The sequence below is a fragment of the Trematomus bernacchii genome, unplaced genomic scaffold, assembly GCF_902827165.1.
Source record: "Trematomus bernacchii unplaced genomic scaffold, fTreBer1.1, whole genome shotgun sequence".
Taxonomy (NCBI): domain Eukaryota; kingdom Metazoa; phylum Chordata; class Actinopteri; order Perciformes; family Nototheniidae; genus Trematomus; species Trematomus bernacchii.
Window position 1 is genome coordinate 9,394,805 of NW_022987973.1, and position 19,324 is coordinate 9,414,128.

At 38.0% G+C, this 19,324-nt stretch overlaps 1 protein-coding gene across 2 annotated transcripts in view; it reads right to left on the reverse strand.

Annotated features, from left to right (window-relative positions):
• The window catches only part of tub (TUB bipartite transcription factor), a 48,944-nt gene that overhangs the window by 28,578 nt on the left and 1,042 nt on the right, over window positions 1-19,324 (reverse strand). Inside the window, exon 1 of one of the 2 annotated variants that reach the window (XM_034117077.1) lies at window positions 51-442. The exons of the other annotated variant lie outside the window; for it this stretch is intronic. Coding sequence (XP_033972968.1) covers window positions 51-88 — 38 coding nt within the window. The 5' untranslated portion in view covers window positions 89-442. Of the gene's footprint in view, window positions 1-50; window positions 443-19,324 lie in introns of those variants that run through there. 2 annotated transcript variants of the gene reach the window in all.

Here is a 19,324-nt window from a genome sequence, read left to right on the forward strand (position 1 = left end):
CAAAAAACACAGTGCCCTTTCTCTATGCTCTCCGGCATGTGGTACAGTACCTGTAGGGAATCCAGTCGGAGGAGTGCTTGGAGCTCATTCTTTATCAATCACTGCCTGCTGCTGCCTAACTGCGAGGCTGACGGCCTGCAACAGCACCAAGTGGCTACGGGGTCTGAGGACAGCAATCACAGCCAGAGAGCCCACATCCTCTGTTCATCCTCTGCACACAGCCCTATATTCCCCAGCCTGCCTGCGTTCCTTCGTGTGTCCTCTAGCTGTGGGGAAGCAGATGACTAACAATCCAGACAGACAGCCACACTCCTCACTCATGCACAGCGAGCGCATGAAATAGCCGTTTTTCTTCTCTTCCATGTGTACGCTTCCAGTCAAAGCCTCTCCTCTTCTCCTCTCCCATCCACCTCCTCTGCTCAGTGCTGGCTCTCTTCCCTCGCTCTCACTCTGTAGACTCTATCTAAATCTCCCTCAGTTTCTTGCCCTTTAAATCACCCCCCCCCCCCTCCCTCCTTCTCTTCCTTCCTCGCTGTCCAAATCTCGCTCAGTGCCTCTCCACCCAATCTATCTATCGTTATCTCTCGTGTAGCATCACCTACAGCAGCATCGAGTGCAAAGTCTTAAGCAAAAAAGGTTACAGAGAGTCCTCTTTGTCTTGCCTCTTTGATGTACCTTCTATGCTATTTCTGTACAATGCCACCCCCCTCTCTACAACACAACCACACACACTCTCTTTCTGACACCCCACTGTTTCTATCTGTGTTGCATGAGGCATGTAAAGCAGGGGCTCAGATGTGTTTTTTCTGGAACATTATTTATTTATTCTATCAGAGTAAGAGGAATTAGCATATGACTGTGCAGACTAGTGTTAACAGCCTTTAATTCAACACTCTCTACAGCCAGACAAAGGCACCCTGTGATAGTGCCACGGCTCTGAACCTCTCTCACACACACATCTGCTTCCGCCCTCAGTCTGCCGCCCCTCACTGTCAACACACAAACACACATCACTCACTGTGTTCCCAGGGTTATTCAGGAGTCCATCTATAGACAGTTAAACCAAATGGCTTCCTCGTAACAAAACTGCTTTTCAAGGAGTCAATTCATGTCACCTCCATCAACAAATATCTCAGTTTAAAGTCGAGATCCATGCAAGTGCTAATTTAAGGAAACTGAAATGGTCCTGATAGTTATTTGGGGAAGAAAATCTATTGCTTGTTTGAAGAGATGAAAGCATATTCCTATCATGCCAACATATATTATTTGCTGCATTTCATCATCCATGTGTTATACAAATTCCTACAACATACCCACTAACATTTTTTTATTGAATTGTCTGCACCATTCTGAAATGCACAAATGCACAAATGCATCAAAGCGCAAACACAATCACACACACACACAAATACAATTGGCTGTTTAAAATGTGCTACAGCTTACATTATCTAGTTCATTCTCACAAGGTCAGAATTGTGCTGATCAGATTACGGAAATTGTGTGAGATAGTAAAGCTGTAATATAGCATTCATCATTGTGTAAAAGTCTTATAAAACAGTGGACTTCTCGTTAAGGGGAAGCAATCATTAGTCTTTCTCAATTACATGTGAACAAGTAAGCCAGGGAGGAAACAAAATCAAAGGGCAATGAAAGCCAACATAAAATATATAAATATCCGTTTATATAAAGTATGTTTTAAAGGTTGATATGTTAAAATATATATCAAACAAGTAAAATGTAGAAGAATAGATAATCAATTGATTTGAAATAATAAAAAGATTATTCATATTGACAACTAGCCTGAAATGGTGAAACAATCATAAATCTTTTCCTCAGGTAAACTGGTCAATATACAGGATGATTTATCCTAAAATGTATAAAAGAAATATAGGAAAACTTGTTGTTTTTCTTCTCTAGGAGCGACAGACTCAAAGCCTACTGCGACAGCTGCACTGACACATTATGAAACATTGATTGTATTCAGCAAAGGTATGGCCTTTCAAAAATGTCAAGACACAAAAGGTGTTTTATTTTAGACTTGAACAGAAAGAAAATCTTGAGTGAACAGTAAAAATAAATCAGCTTTCAGAAAACTACAAACAGGGGATTCACATTTATCCCATTTTGTAAGAAGGTCAATTCCAGTTTGCGCTCTTTTCTGGAAGGTTGTTTGATAAAAAAGTTATTTGTTCTGCTATAGAGTAAAATATTACTTTATTAAATCATTTTGACAACAGTTTGTATGTTACTGTGGGAAGATACCCCACCTACACATAACTGCTGTTTCTTCTGTAAATAACAGGATGTGATAAGTGTAAGGTCACCCGTGTTGTTTTTTAGGTTTTGGAAGTTATTCCATACTGCAACTATTGTGATGAGAAACCAAAGCATTTTTTATTAACTGATATTATCTCCCTCCTTGAGAAGCAGGATGGGAGGCATCGTGTAGCTGAGTGAGGTCCTTCAGCGAGAAATATCGTACCCACAGTGATGGGGGAAAGACAGAATGAAGTATGTCCATTACAAACATCCATTAATATGAGATAAAATGCCATTAGCTGTATCTGACTCGAAGACAGCCTCTGTGCTTAATGATGCATACCCTGTATATCAGCTGTTATAAAAGTGGAAGTTAATGGAACAAACCACTCCACTGAGGAACAGGTGTAAGCACATCACCCTGCTTAATATTTGATGCCAAAGGGAGGACTTTGAAGTTTGGCCATGAGAGAGTAAGAAGTGGGAGTGAGGCTGACTTACATATCATTTGAAGAACAAAGTATATTCTCATTCTTTCTTCCTCCCCCCTCCGTCACTTAAGCCACTATAGTATTGAACAGCAAATGATAAGATCCTCTGGACAAATTAGATTTTTGCAAGTCCAGAATTTGTTTTCCCAGAGGCATTTTCTTGTTGGTAGCACAGGGCCAGCAGTATCAGTAATTATAATAATGGTGAAGGCACAGAAGGCACACACTGATGTGAAAATGGATCTCTGGCTTGTGTCTGCATGTCTTAGTCAGACTAGGGAAAACACAGCTGCAGAGCACACAGCCTTAATAATACAGAAGCCTGATCAGGCATGCAGCACATGTGCCAACTGATGAGTGATATTTACCTCGGTATTATAGTGCTTCATAGGCACTGATAGGCACAGTGGCTTCATTTCTTTCCATCCGCTGATGCCTCACTTTCCTTATTTCTTCACCTCGGATTGACAGGATTTACAGCGACTATGTGCTGCCATGCATCCCAATGCGGGGGCTGTGTTTTTGAGGGAATAGACATGTGAAGTTTCAGACTTTTAAGTATTGAAGGTTTACTCCTCCACGTAAAGTGTACTTCAACAATTGCCATTTTCCTGTGCTAGTCTCACAGATATGACAACTATCAGTAAAGGAGTGGTCTTCTTCAACTTGTGGGGATGGGAATACATGAGTAATGGTTATAATACAGACACTTAATATCTATGATTTATATTAGTATTTTATGTTTATACATCTCTGTTTTAGTATTACATTGGTTTAGAGTATTCTAACTTATTTTGTTTATTTTATATAGTTTTTTCTCCACACATGGTCCTTGTATCAAAAAATCTCTAATTTCCCGACAGAGGGCATGCAAAACATTATTTGGAGTGATAAAGTATATCTAATCCAATTTAATATAAATCAATCTAATCTAAACTGAAGAGCAAATAAGGTGGTGAATAACATTGTTGAATATTATCCGAGTTTATAGTTAGACTGGTGATTTTAAAATGTACATTTATAAAACATTTAACCAGGTTTAAACTTTGTGCGGGACTGTGGGGAAAGGATTGTTATACTCTATGTCAGGGCTAACAACATGTCAATAATGCCAAACACAAAAACCTGATAAATGCATTGTGATCAGGTGAGTTAGCAGAAGGGTTAGTTATGTAAGTTCAAACGGATAAAAACAAGAGAAAGCTGTATTTTTTTGTTGCATGTAGAAAAATCCTCAAACTCTAATGACGTACGCAGCCTTGAAATGGGAATTTGATGGAGGCAATTAGGACGCCTGGCTAGGGAGTGAGTCACTAGTTCGACCCACACAGGAGCATGTTGTCCTTCAGAGACACACGGGGCAAAACAAGGAACGCCGTCAGCAGTAAATAGATATAAGCTTAAGAAATCCATGTCTGCATCAGGATTAAGAGGTGGATGGGTTTAATAATGCTCACATGTCTAATTAAGCATCATGAAAACAGACAGAGGATTAGGTGGACTGAAAATGGAACATTTTGTGAGAGAGTACTTGATGTTGACAGAAATACTGGGTTTCGGAAGCTCTATCTTGATCAACTATTCAGCATAGATACTGAATGGTATACTGTTAATATTTATGCAATCAAATGACTAAACTGATGTTGTTAGTTGTTGTAAAACAAATGTTTTGAACACATTTTTAAATGATAATTGAGGTAACGATCAATTTTACTTGGTCAGTGTCGTGGAAGACTAACACTTTTTATTCAGTTGAAAGCCTGGTATGAAATATAACATGGAACTGCTAAAACAAAGGATATTGAGTATTACATAAATTGGAAACCCTGGAAACAAGCAATACAAGGATAATCTTGAAAAAGAAAGTGAGCTATTGTTCTGTCATCTCACTTCACCAGAAACACAAATTAAACAGTGCAAATGCTTTCAAGCTTTTTCAAAACTGTGATAACACTGCATATTCAAAATCCTTCTCACAGTCTGAGGAACATTTTTTAAACATCAGTAATATTCAGATAAAATGTGAGTGTTCCAATCTTACCAGGCCACCACACTGGTTAATAATATTTCAAAACCACCATGATTTAACTACGTAAAACACAATATAGGGAAAGCTGATACAGTAATTCAATTGGGCTGACTGAGTCAAAGATATCACTCTCAGCCAAAAACAGCCCACTGAGGTCCTTGGTGAATCAGCAGCAGTCTGAAGTTCCATTCAGTGAATGATATCATTTTTTTAAGATTAAAAGATCTCCATAAATGTCCTCGTAAAAATATTCAAGAAATCTATCTTAAAATGTATGGTGCGTAGCTCAAACCAGATATACAGCCATTGAAGGTTAATGCGAGGCATAAACAATACCATCTTTATTTGAAAGAGAGTTATAAATCTTATGAGAGACAAACAGAGAGACTATATGTGTTTGGGAGTGTGAGTGAAAAGTAAATTCCACAGCCTCAGAGGCCGAGAGTGAGTGTGTGTGAGCTTATGAATGCAAAATAATAAAAAGTAAATGAACATTTTGGCTTGTATCCGGTATTGATCGAATCTTCTGTGTGCACTCTTGTGATTCTTTCAAATGTTGGCAAACAGGGCTGCTGGTAATGACAAATGGTGGAAAATGTAAATGTATAATTCAGTTAGGCTACATTTTGAGGAACTGCCTCTCACACACCCACACACACACATACAAACCAATACACGGTCCTTGTATCAACAAATGTCCCTGGATCTCATCTCTCAGTTCCCAGCAGAGGGCATGCATAAAACATGATTTGGATTAGAAAATGTCACGCTGGATGAAACAGTGTCCCAGCGAGGAAGCCAGATGGACTGCTTCAACACACCAAAGTTCCTTTGCATCCTGATATTCATAGCACAACAGCGTCTGTGTACAGTGCGTACAGTTTGTATATTGTGCTACTCCCCCGTGGTCATTAGGGAAGCTAACAATACACATTTAGAATGTGGATACCTCTCAGCCTATATTCTTAGAAGTTTAATTAATAGGGATTAATCTGATCTAAATTGAGGGTTGATTAAAATGTATTTCAGAGCTAACATATCTACTCTTAAAGATTTTCAGAAATCCACAGCCTGGATGATATACATGTCATTTATATTTCATTAAAACAAGCAAAAATGCTTTGAGAATCTGTGACTTTTGTAAGAGGAAGATCACCAACAGAGATGGACACATGCACATTAAAACATTAAAATTATATGTCCTAAACTAAAAACCTAAATGACTCCAAGAGATCAGAATCAGTGTGACAGCCTGAATAAAGACTAAGCTGTGCTAAATTGTTGCTTATGGCAAGGTTTCCATTTGGAAACCACTTGTTTCCACAGGCAACAGGCAAAGATGCCTGCTTAGTATGATAAAAGGTACAACACCCAGTATGGACTCATGAGTCATCCCCCACATCTCCCCTCTACACAGCATATATAGATTTGTTTACATTTCTAGATAGCCAAATGATGCCCTAAACTCGCATTGTCAATTTCCAGCATCATTTTTCCCAGAGCTTAAAAGTGTATTCCCTGGATTTGTTATAAAGTTAATGTACACGTGAATTAAACTTTTTTTTAGCTGGTAGCTGTGAAATGTAGCATTTGGATTTAGTCATCTACATCGTTTCATGCATTTCTTGTTAAATGTTTACATTGATATAATTAATCAAAGCATTTCTGATTTTCACCCTCCACTGACAGCTCCTATGACATCAGATGTCTGAATGCAGTTAATGTATTCATTGATTTCCCAAAGGCTGCCGTGTTGAAGGTGTTAAGCTAATCTTCACAGGTTTATGGTGTTATAATATTAATTATAAAAGTTCTACTTTCCACAAGCTGTATTTAAAAGTCTGTTTTACAGTCCTTGGCTTACTATACAAACATATGTATTAAATACTGTCCCAGTCCTTTCTTATACAAGGGCTTTTCTTCACATTGTGTAGGCATAAAGAGACCATGAGAGGAGGGGGAAGACCACTCTTTGGTTCAAACAGAGAAAACAAACAACACCTACGCAGTGTACCTCACACCCCGCTGACAGAAAGGCAGCAGCGAGGCAGAGACGTTAAATGAGAGTGTCATCTTGTCAGGTGCGGTACAGTGTGAGAGTGCTGCATCTATCTTTAGAGGATTATATGAATGTGACTCACTGTTTCTAAATGGTTGCTGCTAATACTTATCTACGTTTTATCTATAGTTTTCCAAGTAGGCTAGTTTTTGCAGTTCCACACACCTATCATGTCTAGTTTGGAAATCTCTCGAGAAATTACAAACTATGAATGAGATGAGCAAAGTATTGTGGATAAAAGCAGGAGATAGTGAGCAATGCTGAATATCAACTGAAGAAAGGGGCTGTAGCCTTAAATGATACCGTTACAGCTCGTTAACTATAAAGTTCAGGTGAAATACCTTTCAATGAAAAATAAACTGACAGTGTCTGCGCACTTCTAATACATGTTTTTAATTCTCTTAAACATAGAGGGATGGAGGGAGCGCTGTGGTGTAAATGTGTGCAGCCCCTGCATCCTAACTCAGCATCTTTGCTCAAGAGGCGGCGTCTGGTGTCTCTCTCTGCGTGTCACGCTGCTTCCTCTGACACACACTCCTTTGCCGGTTCGCTCCCGTGACCATGGCAACAGCAGAGACTAATTAACATTTAAAAGCTCACAGAGCAACCATAATTATCTGCTTAAAGAAAAGACACGTACGCAAAAAACACAAACCTATAACCATCTTGTCAGTTGCCATAGCTGTGATTGCTCCAAATCTGTGGAATACACTAACGTCAGTGTGTTGCTGCAGTCAGTGGCAGTTGGTATTTTTCTTGACCAACAGGGGGACTCGTTGAACAGTGACAGAACAATGTGTAATGATGTCTTATGGGCACATGGAGGTGCTGTTCAATAGCACAAGCTTTGCACTTTCAAATGTACAAACCCTACACAACAACACTTTCTGGGAGGGAGGGGAATTGACTGCGAACCCATCTCCTACAGCAGCACCGACTTGTTTGGACAGAAAAGTTGCTGAACACAGCGTGTCAGTCCTATTCCTGTATTTGTATAATGTAATGTAAGTGTTGCAAATGTTGAGCATCTTAAAGTAATGAATTAATCAAATGTACAAAGACACTGTTTAAAATGCTGGACCAGGGGAAAAAAACTATGGAAATCTGAGTTGTCTTGATCAAAATTAGAATTTCAAGGTCACAGTCTTTTGAGCAGATAAAGAAATGTATTTACTTCCTAATTACCTTAACCTTTCTTTGTTCGGGATAAATGCAATGCTCCTACCCTCCTTTTTTCCTTAAAGATAATTGTGTATTTTCCTCTAATTACAGCACAATCATTCAAAATAATTGCATTTCACATAGAAATGGTAGGCCTATTTAGAACAGATTTGATAGAAGGTAGAAATATCAAAAATTATTGTTGGTGCTAAATGTTTTTAGTATTCCCAACCTCATGCCAAAGACAAAAAACTGAAATCCTTATTAGAGAATAGTCTGTTCAGTATTTTTGAACCTTCATGTATGCAGTGAGAAAGGAGTCATCAGAGGACAAAAGAACAGAGGGAAAAAGAGAGAGACACAGTGGCACTCTGAAATCGGTCTCTTCACAATACTGTCTTTGTAGATTTTAAAGAAAATGAGGGAAGAAACATGCTGTATTCTCATGTCCTTAAGAAATAGAGGCAAGGTTTCAATCTCACATCTGTCTTCAGAAGGTCTTGGCAGAAAACAACACATGGTTTACTTCCCACCTTATCCTTAGGGATAAGGTGGGAAGTTCAGTCATCCGGGAGGGACTCAGAGTTGAACCGCTCCTTCTTCGCGTTGAAAGGAGCCAGTTGAGGTGGTTTGGGCACCTAGTAAGGATGCCACCTGGGCGCCTCCCTAGGGAGGTGTTCCAGGCACGTCCAGCTGGGAAGAAACCGAGGGGTAGACCTAGGACCAGGTGGAGGGATTATATCTCTTCGCTAGCCTGGGAGCGCCTTGGGATCCCCCAGTCAGAGCTGGTGGATGTGGCCAGGGAAAGGAACGTTTGGGGCTCTCTGCTGGAACTGCTACCTCCGCGACCCGACCACGGATAAGCGGGAGAAGATGGATGGGGACGGTGAGTGCATTTGAATACATATCTATTGATCACATAGGTATATGGCTGGTTGCCAAGCCTAAAAATGTCAGAGAGGCTGCTCAGCGCAAGTCTTTAAGAAGGCCAGCTGCTCTCTCCACGTTTACCAGATGAAAGTAATCCTCCAACTATCCATTAATCACATAGCAATATGGTTTATGCTCCCACCAGTCCATCAGTATTATTATCATCACTCGGAAACTGAGAGGCAGGCAGTGTGAATGAAAACAATTCAAATTTCATGCTGAATCAGGGTCATTGCAACTTTGTAAAGAGTGCAAATTATAAAAGGTGACATATTGCACTATAAGTACATTTAAAGCAACATTGATTTTTCTTTCTTCTTGAAATGAAATGACATAGCTTTGAAACCCAGTGCCCAGTGATATGGTGTGAATCTCTTCAAAATGATCCCACCATGTAGGGAGACAGTGTTAAAGAGGCCCTATTATGCTTTTTGGGTGTTTCCCTTTCCTGTAGAGCATTATTTGGTGAAAAAATGTGCTGCAGCACAGGCAGTAAGAAAAAAATAAAGAGCTTTTTGAACATTAAGGCATGTAAATGTAATGTAAACATGTCATGAAAGAGGCACAAAATATAAATATGAAACCTGAACATTTGCATCATATGTCCTCTTTAAATTAAAAAAGATAATGTGTGCTCCAATTCTCCAACAACAACCAATTTCTTGTTAGATTTTCTCCTTATCACTATTGACAGTGGGTTTTGTATATCAAAATAAACCAACATAATTGATAACTATTTAATCAAGAGAAGCAAAAGCAACTTAAATCAGACACAGCAAGAAAACACTATGTCATGACCATATGATAAATGACAAAGAGAGATAATACTGCAGGTGTTTACACTTGTTGGCTGCTCATTCATGGGGCATACATAATTACACTTCACACACACACAAAACTTGATGCCACTTGCCATGATATTTCATCACCATAGCAACCAGATCGAGAGGCATATCCCAAACACATCCACTAGTGAGCTACTGAGGAAAGGATGGATATAAATAAAAGAATAACAGGGAACGTAATAAACATATTTTTATATTTATGGGACTTTTAAGAAACAGTGTTCACAATGTCCTTAAGAATCCAATAAAAATATATTGAAAAAATAGTCAAATCCAGTGAAAAAGACATTACACCAGCCAATAAAAACTGTAAGGAGTTATTTGACAGAGGACCAAGATTAAAATGTCCTGCAGTCCCTTAGAGCACCTTTACATTTCATCTGAGACTTTAATAACATTTTCCCTGCCAAACTGAGACAATGTATTTTCTCCGGAGATAAAATAAAGATATGTCATGTATATTTCTGACATATATAACCATAGCAGTCCGAGTAATAGTGAACGCTGGAGGAAATGGAGTGCTAAAGGAAAATGCGGGAAAACAACGAGGTAAAGGAACAGAGTGAGATGAGTTAAGCAATAGCACGTAGAATAATCTTTTAAAGAATGTAATCACCTTTCTCCGTACCAACTGTCAACAGAGATGCCTCAGCGAATAACCTCTGTGGCATGAATACTCCATATTTAAATCACATTTAAATCACATTTAAAAATCTGCTGTATAGTATTAATTTAAACAAATGTAAGGCTGTACGATAACTACAGTTTTTAATGCAGGGCCTAAGTGCTGGCCAGCATTATAATACATTTTGAAATGTAATTTGTAAAATGATAATGAATCTCCTTCAAAAATTGAAATAATAATAAAAAGAAACCAGAATGCATAGTTGGGTTTTAAGCAACTGAGCATGCTTTAAAAACATTTACAGTAAACATGGAGCAATGTTAGGACAAGTGTAGGTTCAATAATATCCCTTTAGCTCTGTTCGGTCTCCACCAACTCCTGAGGGAAATATTAATCTGTAGCTGCAAAATAATCCATGATGTTCACCAGCCAGTTGCTAAATTTGCCTCTCTGCCTTATTACTGTATATATCAGAGCCCTTTCACTGAAAATAACTGCAGCTGAGAACACGGTTGATGAGACGGTGAGAGAGAGTCCAAACGGAACAAAGTCTTGGCCAAAGTTAAACATTTGTTGGAATAAATATGCTATACTGTAGACTGGTGCAGTAATGATTTTCTGTTGGATTTCAATACTAAAAGCAACCCTTTTAACATTACTAATAGTCCTATGACTGCATTGTTAATTAAAAAAAAGAATCAGTTGCTGTAACTTCAATGTTTTGTCTGTTTTTTGTATGCCCCTGGATAGATATGTATATGCAGAGTTTATGTAAACTGTACATGGAGCATATATTAAAATGACTGTTAACATGTGTGATAGACAGTACCTGCATGAATGTATGGATTTCACCTTTACAGATTTACCTGTGATACCAATCCATTTCAGAGTGTATCTGATGCACATGAAGGGGAAATTAGAGAAATATATACATCAGCATAGGCAGCTGAAAAATACAGCTTTTTAATCAATTAAATAAGACAAATCAGAAAATGTAAGAAATAAACAACACTAGAAGTTCCCATATTGAGAATGAACTTTGCCATATGTCTTAGTAAGAAAAAAAAGGAACAGCTGATGGAGAACCACACACACTATATATACACAATACTACTAACCCCAAAAACCATTTACCTGCCCTATGATTGCTCTCTTTTCACACATCACACAGACGTTCATCTCAGTAAATGCCTGGGAAAGGCAATGAGTCCTCCTTAACTGAAAGTAATACTCATATAAAAAGGTTAATATTCTTTAATATTTGCCATAATTTCTATGTATATGGGCTAAGGGCACAGCTGGCTCGTCATACTGCTTCAGGCTCTGGGTCCAGAGGCACACCTGCTGCTGAAAGGGCAACTGAAGTTCAATACAAATCCACTTTGATGTCAAGGAGAACCAACAACCCCTTCTGTATGAATAAGACGGCAAAGGCATCAAGGTGAGGAGGCTACAAACAAACACCATCACGCCACTCGGGGTTGCACTCGGACAGTGATTATTTTACAGAAGGAGGCGATGCCATTGCTTTAATGGAACTGAGGATTTGTTTTGGTCAAAAATGCTGAGCTGAGAGCAGATTACCTTTAGTGATGGCATTTTACTTTGTGACCTTGATTTTACCTTTGATCTACAGATTTGAAAATTAAATACATGTTAAATATTTAATATAAGTGTGTTGTTTTTGAATGGCGCTAAAAAATACAGCTCTGTAAAAAATTAAGGGACCACGGCAGCATTATCAGTTTCTCTGGTTTTACTTTACGTACTGTAGGTATGTGTTCGAGTAAAACAAATGTTTTTTTATTTTATTTTATAAAACTACTGAAAACATTTCCCTATGTTGGAATTCAACAGACACTGGAATGGAAATGGCTGCCATTCCATAGTGCCATTCCGTAGTGAAATGAAAACGCCATTTGAGTGACACAAGTATGAGGTTATTGAGCTTAGTCATTCATAATTCAAGGCTGCTTGTAAGTAATGGCTGTCTAAAAAGCTGAAAGCAAATGCAATGTCTCAACCTTCAGAATAAGGGCCTATCATAATTTCCTTTCTAGTTGATATGGGTCCCACACGAACACCTCCACAGCGCTAATGTGTATCTCCAGCGCTCTGTCACATTTCAAAGATCATCTTTTCAAGCTCTTCACAGAAAAAATCATCATCATCGAGTGTCACTGAAGGACATCAAAGAGGCTCCATCCTGGTCTGTGTTGCTGATTGTCTATTGTCATTTGCATCTCAAATGTATCACGGTTTTAAAGCAAGAAGGAGAACAACTAAAAGATCATTATAATGTCCCCTTTCTCTGACTTAGCCATATTTTTTAACCAGATCATATGTGACTGATTCCGTTACTCATTCAGCCACTAGTAATTATGTGATATAATTATTCAAGTATGGAATATAAAAAGGGATAATTCGATACCTCATACTTCAAAATATCATACAGTATATCAAATTTAAAAAGATCATAAATCATATTTTTGAATTCCTTATAGGTTTTGGTGAAGTGACACACACTAACACACACACACACACACACACACACACACACACACACACACACACAAACACTATCTTCCTGCATCATAAAATGTCCAACCCAAGACCTTTAATCTTACTTACAAGCCAAATAAGTTTAATTTAATAAGACATAGCATCCTATTGGGTTTATTCTGTTAATGTGCAAGTGCATCAATATAAATGATACATTTCAAATAGAAAACCATATATATAATAGATTATAGATTGGATTCATAAATGGATAAATACATTACACATCAATTTCAAATTTTGTTCAAAATGAATCATTAATTTTCTTTTTTTTTCTGAGCAGAGACGGTTCAAGGCATTAAAGCTTTGAGGGCTGTTCTCCAGTAAGAGGTGCTGTATTTATTTTGGCTAACCAAAAATAATTATGTGATATATTTTTCTTTAAGAACAAAAGTACCTTGTCATTTCAATAACATATATTAAGGGACGTTTAGAGTCTTCCAGAGCTCAAAGTCTGCCAGCATTGCTCCCTCACAGCAACAAAGGGCCAAAGTACAGAGGGAGATGTCAGAGAGGAAGCTTCTCCACCTCTGCCCCCACGTCAGATCCTTCTTGTCAGAAACATGAAGGAGGTGCAGCTTCAAACCACAGCAGCGAGTCAGCTGGGTTCACTGTTTCCCTAGACGATGCGAGTGTCTGCCTTCTAACTGCAGAGGAAACAGAGGCTGGCTGACTTTCTACCACCCTCACAAAGCTTTTAATTTGTTACCTAGAATCACATGTATCGATCTGCTTGGTTCAAAACGGCAGAACCTGGATTTATATACTGACCATTTTCTGTATTATTATTACAGTACTTATTTAAGAAAAAGAAAGCAGTCGAGGAGCTTTAATATTATGAGGCAGCAAATAAATAGATGTGAAAATAAAGATATTTATGACAGGGTATGTGTGACAGGTGGAAATGTGCAAACTGTAAAAGCAAATGCCAACTCAAGCAGAGCTGCCACTAATAGCTAAAGAACATTTCTCAACCAGGAAATATCTGACATTTGCATTTACAGTACCCCAGACTGGAATTGAAATCACGCTGAGTGTTAAAAAGGTGTCCAACTAGTTAGGTAATGGTAAATGGACTGCATTTATATAGCGCTTTTACATATACATAAGTCAGCATTCACACACATTCATACAGAGGAAGATGCTGCTGTACAAGGTGCCACATGCTCAGAGAGAATAACACTCACACACACACTCGCCTTGCCATCAGAAGCAATTTGGGGTTAAATTGCCCTTTACAGGTTAGGTTGTTAGAGACGTTCAAATCCATCAAGTTAAACATCGCAAAATGTTATTGCACATGAGGGTCCAACAGTTCGGGCCACAAATCATCGAAATACATTTCATAAGGGCTTCAAGCAAAAACAAGAGGTGTTGCAGCACAGAAGAATGCTGTTTGGTTTCTGTGGTAACTACTGAGGCAGGTGGACAGTGATCAAGCTGTGAACTTAAAACTAAGCGAGCAGCCGGAGAGCCAGGAGCTCTGAGCAATAACCAAAAACAGGCATCATCACCAGAAACACAGAGAGGTAGGAAACTGCATTTCATCTAGTTTTGCAAAGGTGAAGTGTTCCACAAGCAATAACCAGTCAAGTACTCTCAGGTGGGGTCAGGTCACTCCAGAAACCAGCACAATATTAGCGCAAGATTGTCCATAGAATGTGCATATTGCAATAATGCACATTATATGGACAATCTTGCACTAATATTTATTTTTGCACATTCGATGGACAATCTGCACGAATGTAAATTCTCAAAATATTGAAGTGACTGTTATTTTGTATATATTGATTGTTGTGTGTTTATTTAGGTCTTAATGTCGGCACATGTAAAAATGTGTCTTTGACTCTGTGTGTATATATACATATTTGCACACATATTTTATATACATTTGTTTTTATATTCGGGATTATGGGAAACGGCATTTTGATCTCTCTGTCTGTACACACAAACTGGAAGATTGACAATAAAGTTGACTTTGACTTTGTTGACTTCACCACCCGTCTCCACACCAGTCTCATGCACTCCTTCCCCGTCCACCTCTTAATATCCGTCAGCCATTCTCCCCTTGGCCCTCCTGCACCTCTTCGTCCCTTCACTGTGTGTGATGTGTCCAAACCACTGTAGCTTTCGCCGTCTAAACTCGGCCAGTACTTGTTTGTCCTGCTTCACTGAGACGTTGGTCCAGTGCAAGTACTCTACCTAAGTACTATTGTAATTTTTGTACTTTAATTGAATATTTGTATTTTACACTATTTTATACTTCTACACCACATCATTTCAGAGGCAAATATCATTCTTTGTTCTGCACTACAAATATTTAAGTCAGAAACTATTTATATTTACATACAAAAACACATGATATGCTCATATGACGCAGTATTGTACTAATCAACCCAGTAGTTTACAAAGTATCCACATTGGCAAATTACAACGTTAAAATTAGCACACATGTACTGTATAATACAACCAGGATATTATGATATTCTATAACAACATATTACCGTGAAAAGTTGTAGTCTGCATAGTGACCATACTCTACTTTCTGTACTTTACATTTGTCTGATAATACTCACTTAGGTATTTCTAGTTAAGTAACATTTTGAATTTAGGATTTTCAACTTAATAGAGTATTTTCAGACCATAGTATTTCTAATTTTACCTAAGTAAAGGATTATTCCACCTCTTGCTAGAACAGCAGCACAGCTACATTATCCTGATATCACAAATAGCTGTTAAATACAAAGATATAGTTGTATTTTCAAAGTAAATTGTAACATCTATGATGCAACAATATATATCAATTTGGCATACCAAACTGACTGGATCCTCTAAAATATAACATTATTAGGGTTTGAGGATAGGCTCTCTCTCACTACTGACACTTCTCTTTTCAATGGAAATGAGGCACAGCAGAAGTTCAATCAGGGAGAATACCTTTATGTTTATTCATTCTCAATTTAATCAATTCTCTCTTTCACTCTTTTGGCTGCTTCCAATCAGCTGATTATGGGCATCCACTCCTTATTAGTTATCCAATGAGATTTTACCAGGATTCTCCAACAGACAGTGATTATGCTGCTGTCACTCATTAAATCTGTTCTCCTCTCTGCTGCTATCAGCTGTCATGTCAGGCCTTCTCCATCCCCCCATTCACCTCAATTCATCCAATCCAGTGCCGATGTTGAGCTAATCAGAAATCCTCATCAAATCTAGATCTTCTCTTCAGCTCATCACCACCAGTGTCTAGACCCCATGGGGAGGGTTTCTTAATCAACTAGCGGCTTCATGTGTCCCTTAAAATGTATAATATCACAATGGGGTCTAATCGCCAAAGACTATTAGCATTTATCATATATCTTGTGCATATTAATATGTATATTCCTTGACTCAATGCAATAGTTATCTCTGCAATCCATAACCTTAATATGTCCACTAGCACAAGCTCAGACATAAAAGAAAAAGATTATCATGAAACTTGTGCTGGGAGGAATCTGAAGAGGTAGAGCCAAAATACTGCAGTGTGAATATCAAATATCTGTATTCTTATTATTCACAGATCAATTTAAGACAGTTCCATGAGCCTGAATTATTCAAGATTTAAAAGGAGACAGACAGTAAAGGGCAGAGGCTCTGTCTACTCAACAATGTCTGGAGGAGAAATCGTATTCATAGGCAGCGACTTGTGGATCGTGGATTTTGAAACACTGGCTGAATAATAACATACTTACCAAATTAACACACATTTTGGCCCCCAAGTAACAGCACGTAACGACGGTTATGCCATGAATCCTTGTTTGTCTGTCCAATACTGAGCTAACATCTCTACAAACACGAATCAGACTGTCATGACAACCACATTCAAACTTTTTCTTTACTCTTCCCACTCTCACTCTGTATGTTTTTTTTGGAGTATTTTATATTGGCATTTTTTATTGGACTGAACAGTCGTGTTTAATGGAGACCAATGAATCAATAAAAGACATGGTATTTGTGCGACTCATTTTTAAAGCATCCCAGATTGGCAGCAAACACACAATGGATTCCAACTTCAGGAGCTCTTAGTGTGCATGAATTGGTGTGTATCTCACAACAAGTGTTAGAAATACACTTGTAGAGGCAGTCTCAATCGTTTTTGGATATATTGCAAATGAAAGACAGCATACGCATATTAGCAGTTGAGTGCATACACAAAGATGCACCTTTAGTTCTGAATGTCAACAGCTCTAACTGTGAGTAATTCATACATCTGCATTGCAAACACATCTCAGATCAACCCATCATATCTGACCCAAAACCAGATACCCACAAAGCAGTGATTGAATAGGCATATGAAATCACGTACCATAATTAATTGAAAGTTCTTGCTGCATGTCTTAATGTTTTGTTAAATACATGATGGTCAGTAGGTAAATCAAATATCCTCAGTCAGCTGCACAGAATCAAACCTCCTGAATTTCATTTTCACCTACACCCCCCAACAGGGTCTTACGTCACTGTTTTTCAAAAAGCAGTTTTTTTGTGGGCCATAGAAAAATGACACCTATACTGTGAGAAAAGATGTTCTCTCACCTCATGCTGATAAAATAGGACACTGTGTCTGCTCTCAGCTGCCTGTCATCTAAACCACATGGCATCAATACTAACCTTGAGCTTTTGTGTGAAACCAATTAACGAAGAGATCAACATCTACTCTCAAAAGATCAGTGGCAAAATTGATTTATCAGAATGGTCCGAATTATAATTTCCTCAAATTCTTGTAATTGATAAACAACAAATGCTTTTCTAAGTAATAAATTGCTAACATTAATTAAAGAAGGTTAGCTAATTATTATTTTGTACAATCTCCACATGTATTGCTCTCAGTAAGTGGTCTCTCTTTAACTAATCAGGTCATATAAAGAAGGATGTGAAATTAAGGAGAAACGTACTATGCATAAGCCCCAATGATTCCTTATTTTCTTCCTTGCTGCAGTTTGAATAAGGGAACACGATGTTGACAGAGAAATTCCAACTAATCTTTGTTTTTTATTAAACCATTACAATTCTGTACTGAGCTCTGTATGCTGTAAATCGTATCTTGTTAGCTCACCTTGCCCTTCCATCTGCAGGAAACAGTGTTTGCTGAGTGGGAGCCAGGACACAGTGTGGTTTAACATACTGTAGGTCAGAGTTCAAACAGACATGATTGATTGCCTGCAAAACCATAACGATTTCTGCAAAAACACACGAGTAAGGAAGGGATGGTTGTGTACCTAAAACTGTATGAGAGTCTTAGTGTGATTATTCATGTTAGGTATTTTGATATCATTTACTTTAAATGAAATGGAAGACAGATAGTCAACAGTAATCCCCCTTATTGTTATTACAAATGCAATATCTACACATCTGCAGTTTAATTTTCCCTATATGGTCAATGAATAGTAACAGTTTAAAAAGCTTATACGTAGAATAATCTTTTAATTTAAAAGTAACGCCTTTGCAGGCAACATTCGCTTACATTTTGAGAATTATTTTTAATTAGTTCTCTTGTGAATTTGCAACGCCTCTCATCTGCCAGTCAAATGGCTCTAAGCAATAAGTTTGCACTGCACTCAAGGATGCCTTAAAGTGTTGGAAATCCAACAATATTCACTTCTTAAATCAAAAAAGGCTGTAACTTTACTTGCTTCATTTATCACAACCTGAACCTAAATAAACCAACCTAAATATTTCTGTTATTGAAAGGTAATGTTTACAAAAATGTGCTTTGTCGTCAAGAGGAAAAAATTCCCAAAAATGTTTCAATATGTTGCAAGTAAATATATATGTCAATATATTTCAATATAGTGCATCCCAGTACCACGGAGCCATGTTTAGTTTAATACCTGATGCTAATATATTGTGCCTGTAAGAAAATGTCACATTAACATCCCAGATTGGATTGATTGAGAAATGTTGTGTTGTAATACTGTAAAAGAAAACAACACCCCTTCTTTAATGCACAGTCCCGACACCCCTTGCAGTGTAAAGCTGCTCGCAAACAGTAAACATGACTTGCTGTGAGAAACCTTAGGAAGATAAGAGACCACTGGCTCTTGCAGCAATCTCTTGGGATGTCCAAGCACAGATTCAGAATACCAATGATATTGTTGTCAGTGCCAACATATACAGTGTTGTCAGGGTAAAACCTCCCCTACCGATGGAGCCTCAGTGATAAAGCCACAGTACATTCACCCATTACTCCAAATTGTTGGCTGAGAAGAAAGTGGCCAGCTAATCTTTAATGTGAGTTGGTAAGTGGAATTCCTGGAAAAAGCTCTGGTGAAGATACAGCGCTTGTGCATTAAGATAATTATGTGTATTGAACATACTTTGAGTGATTTT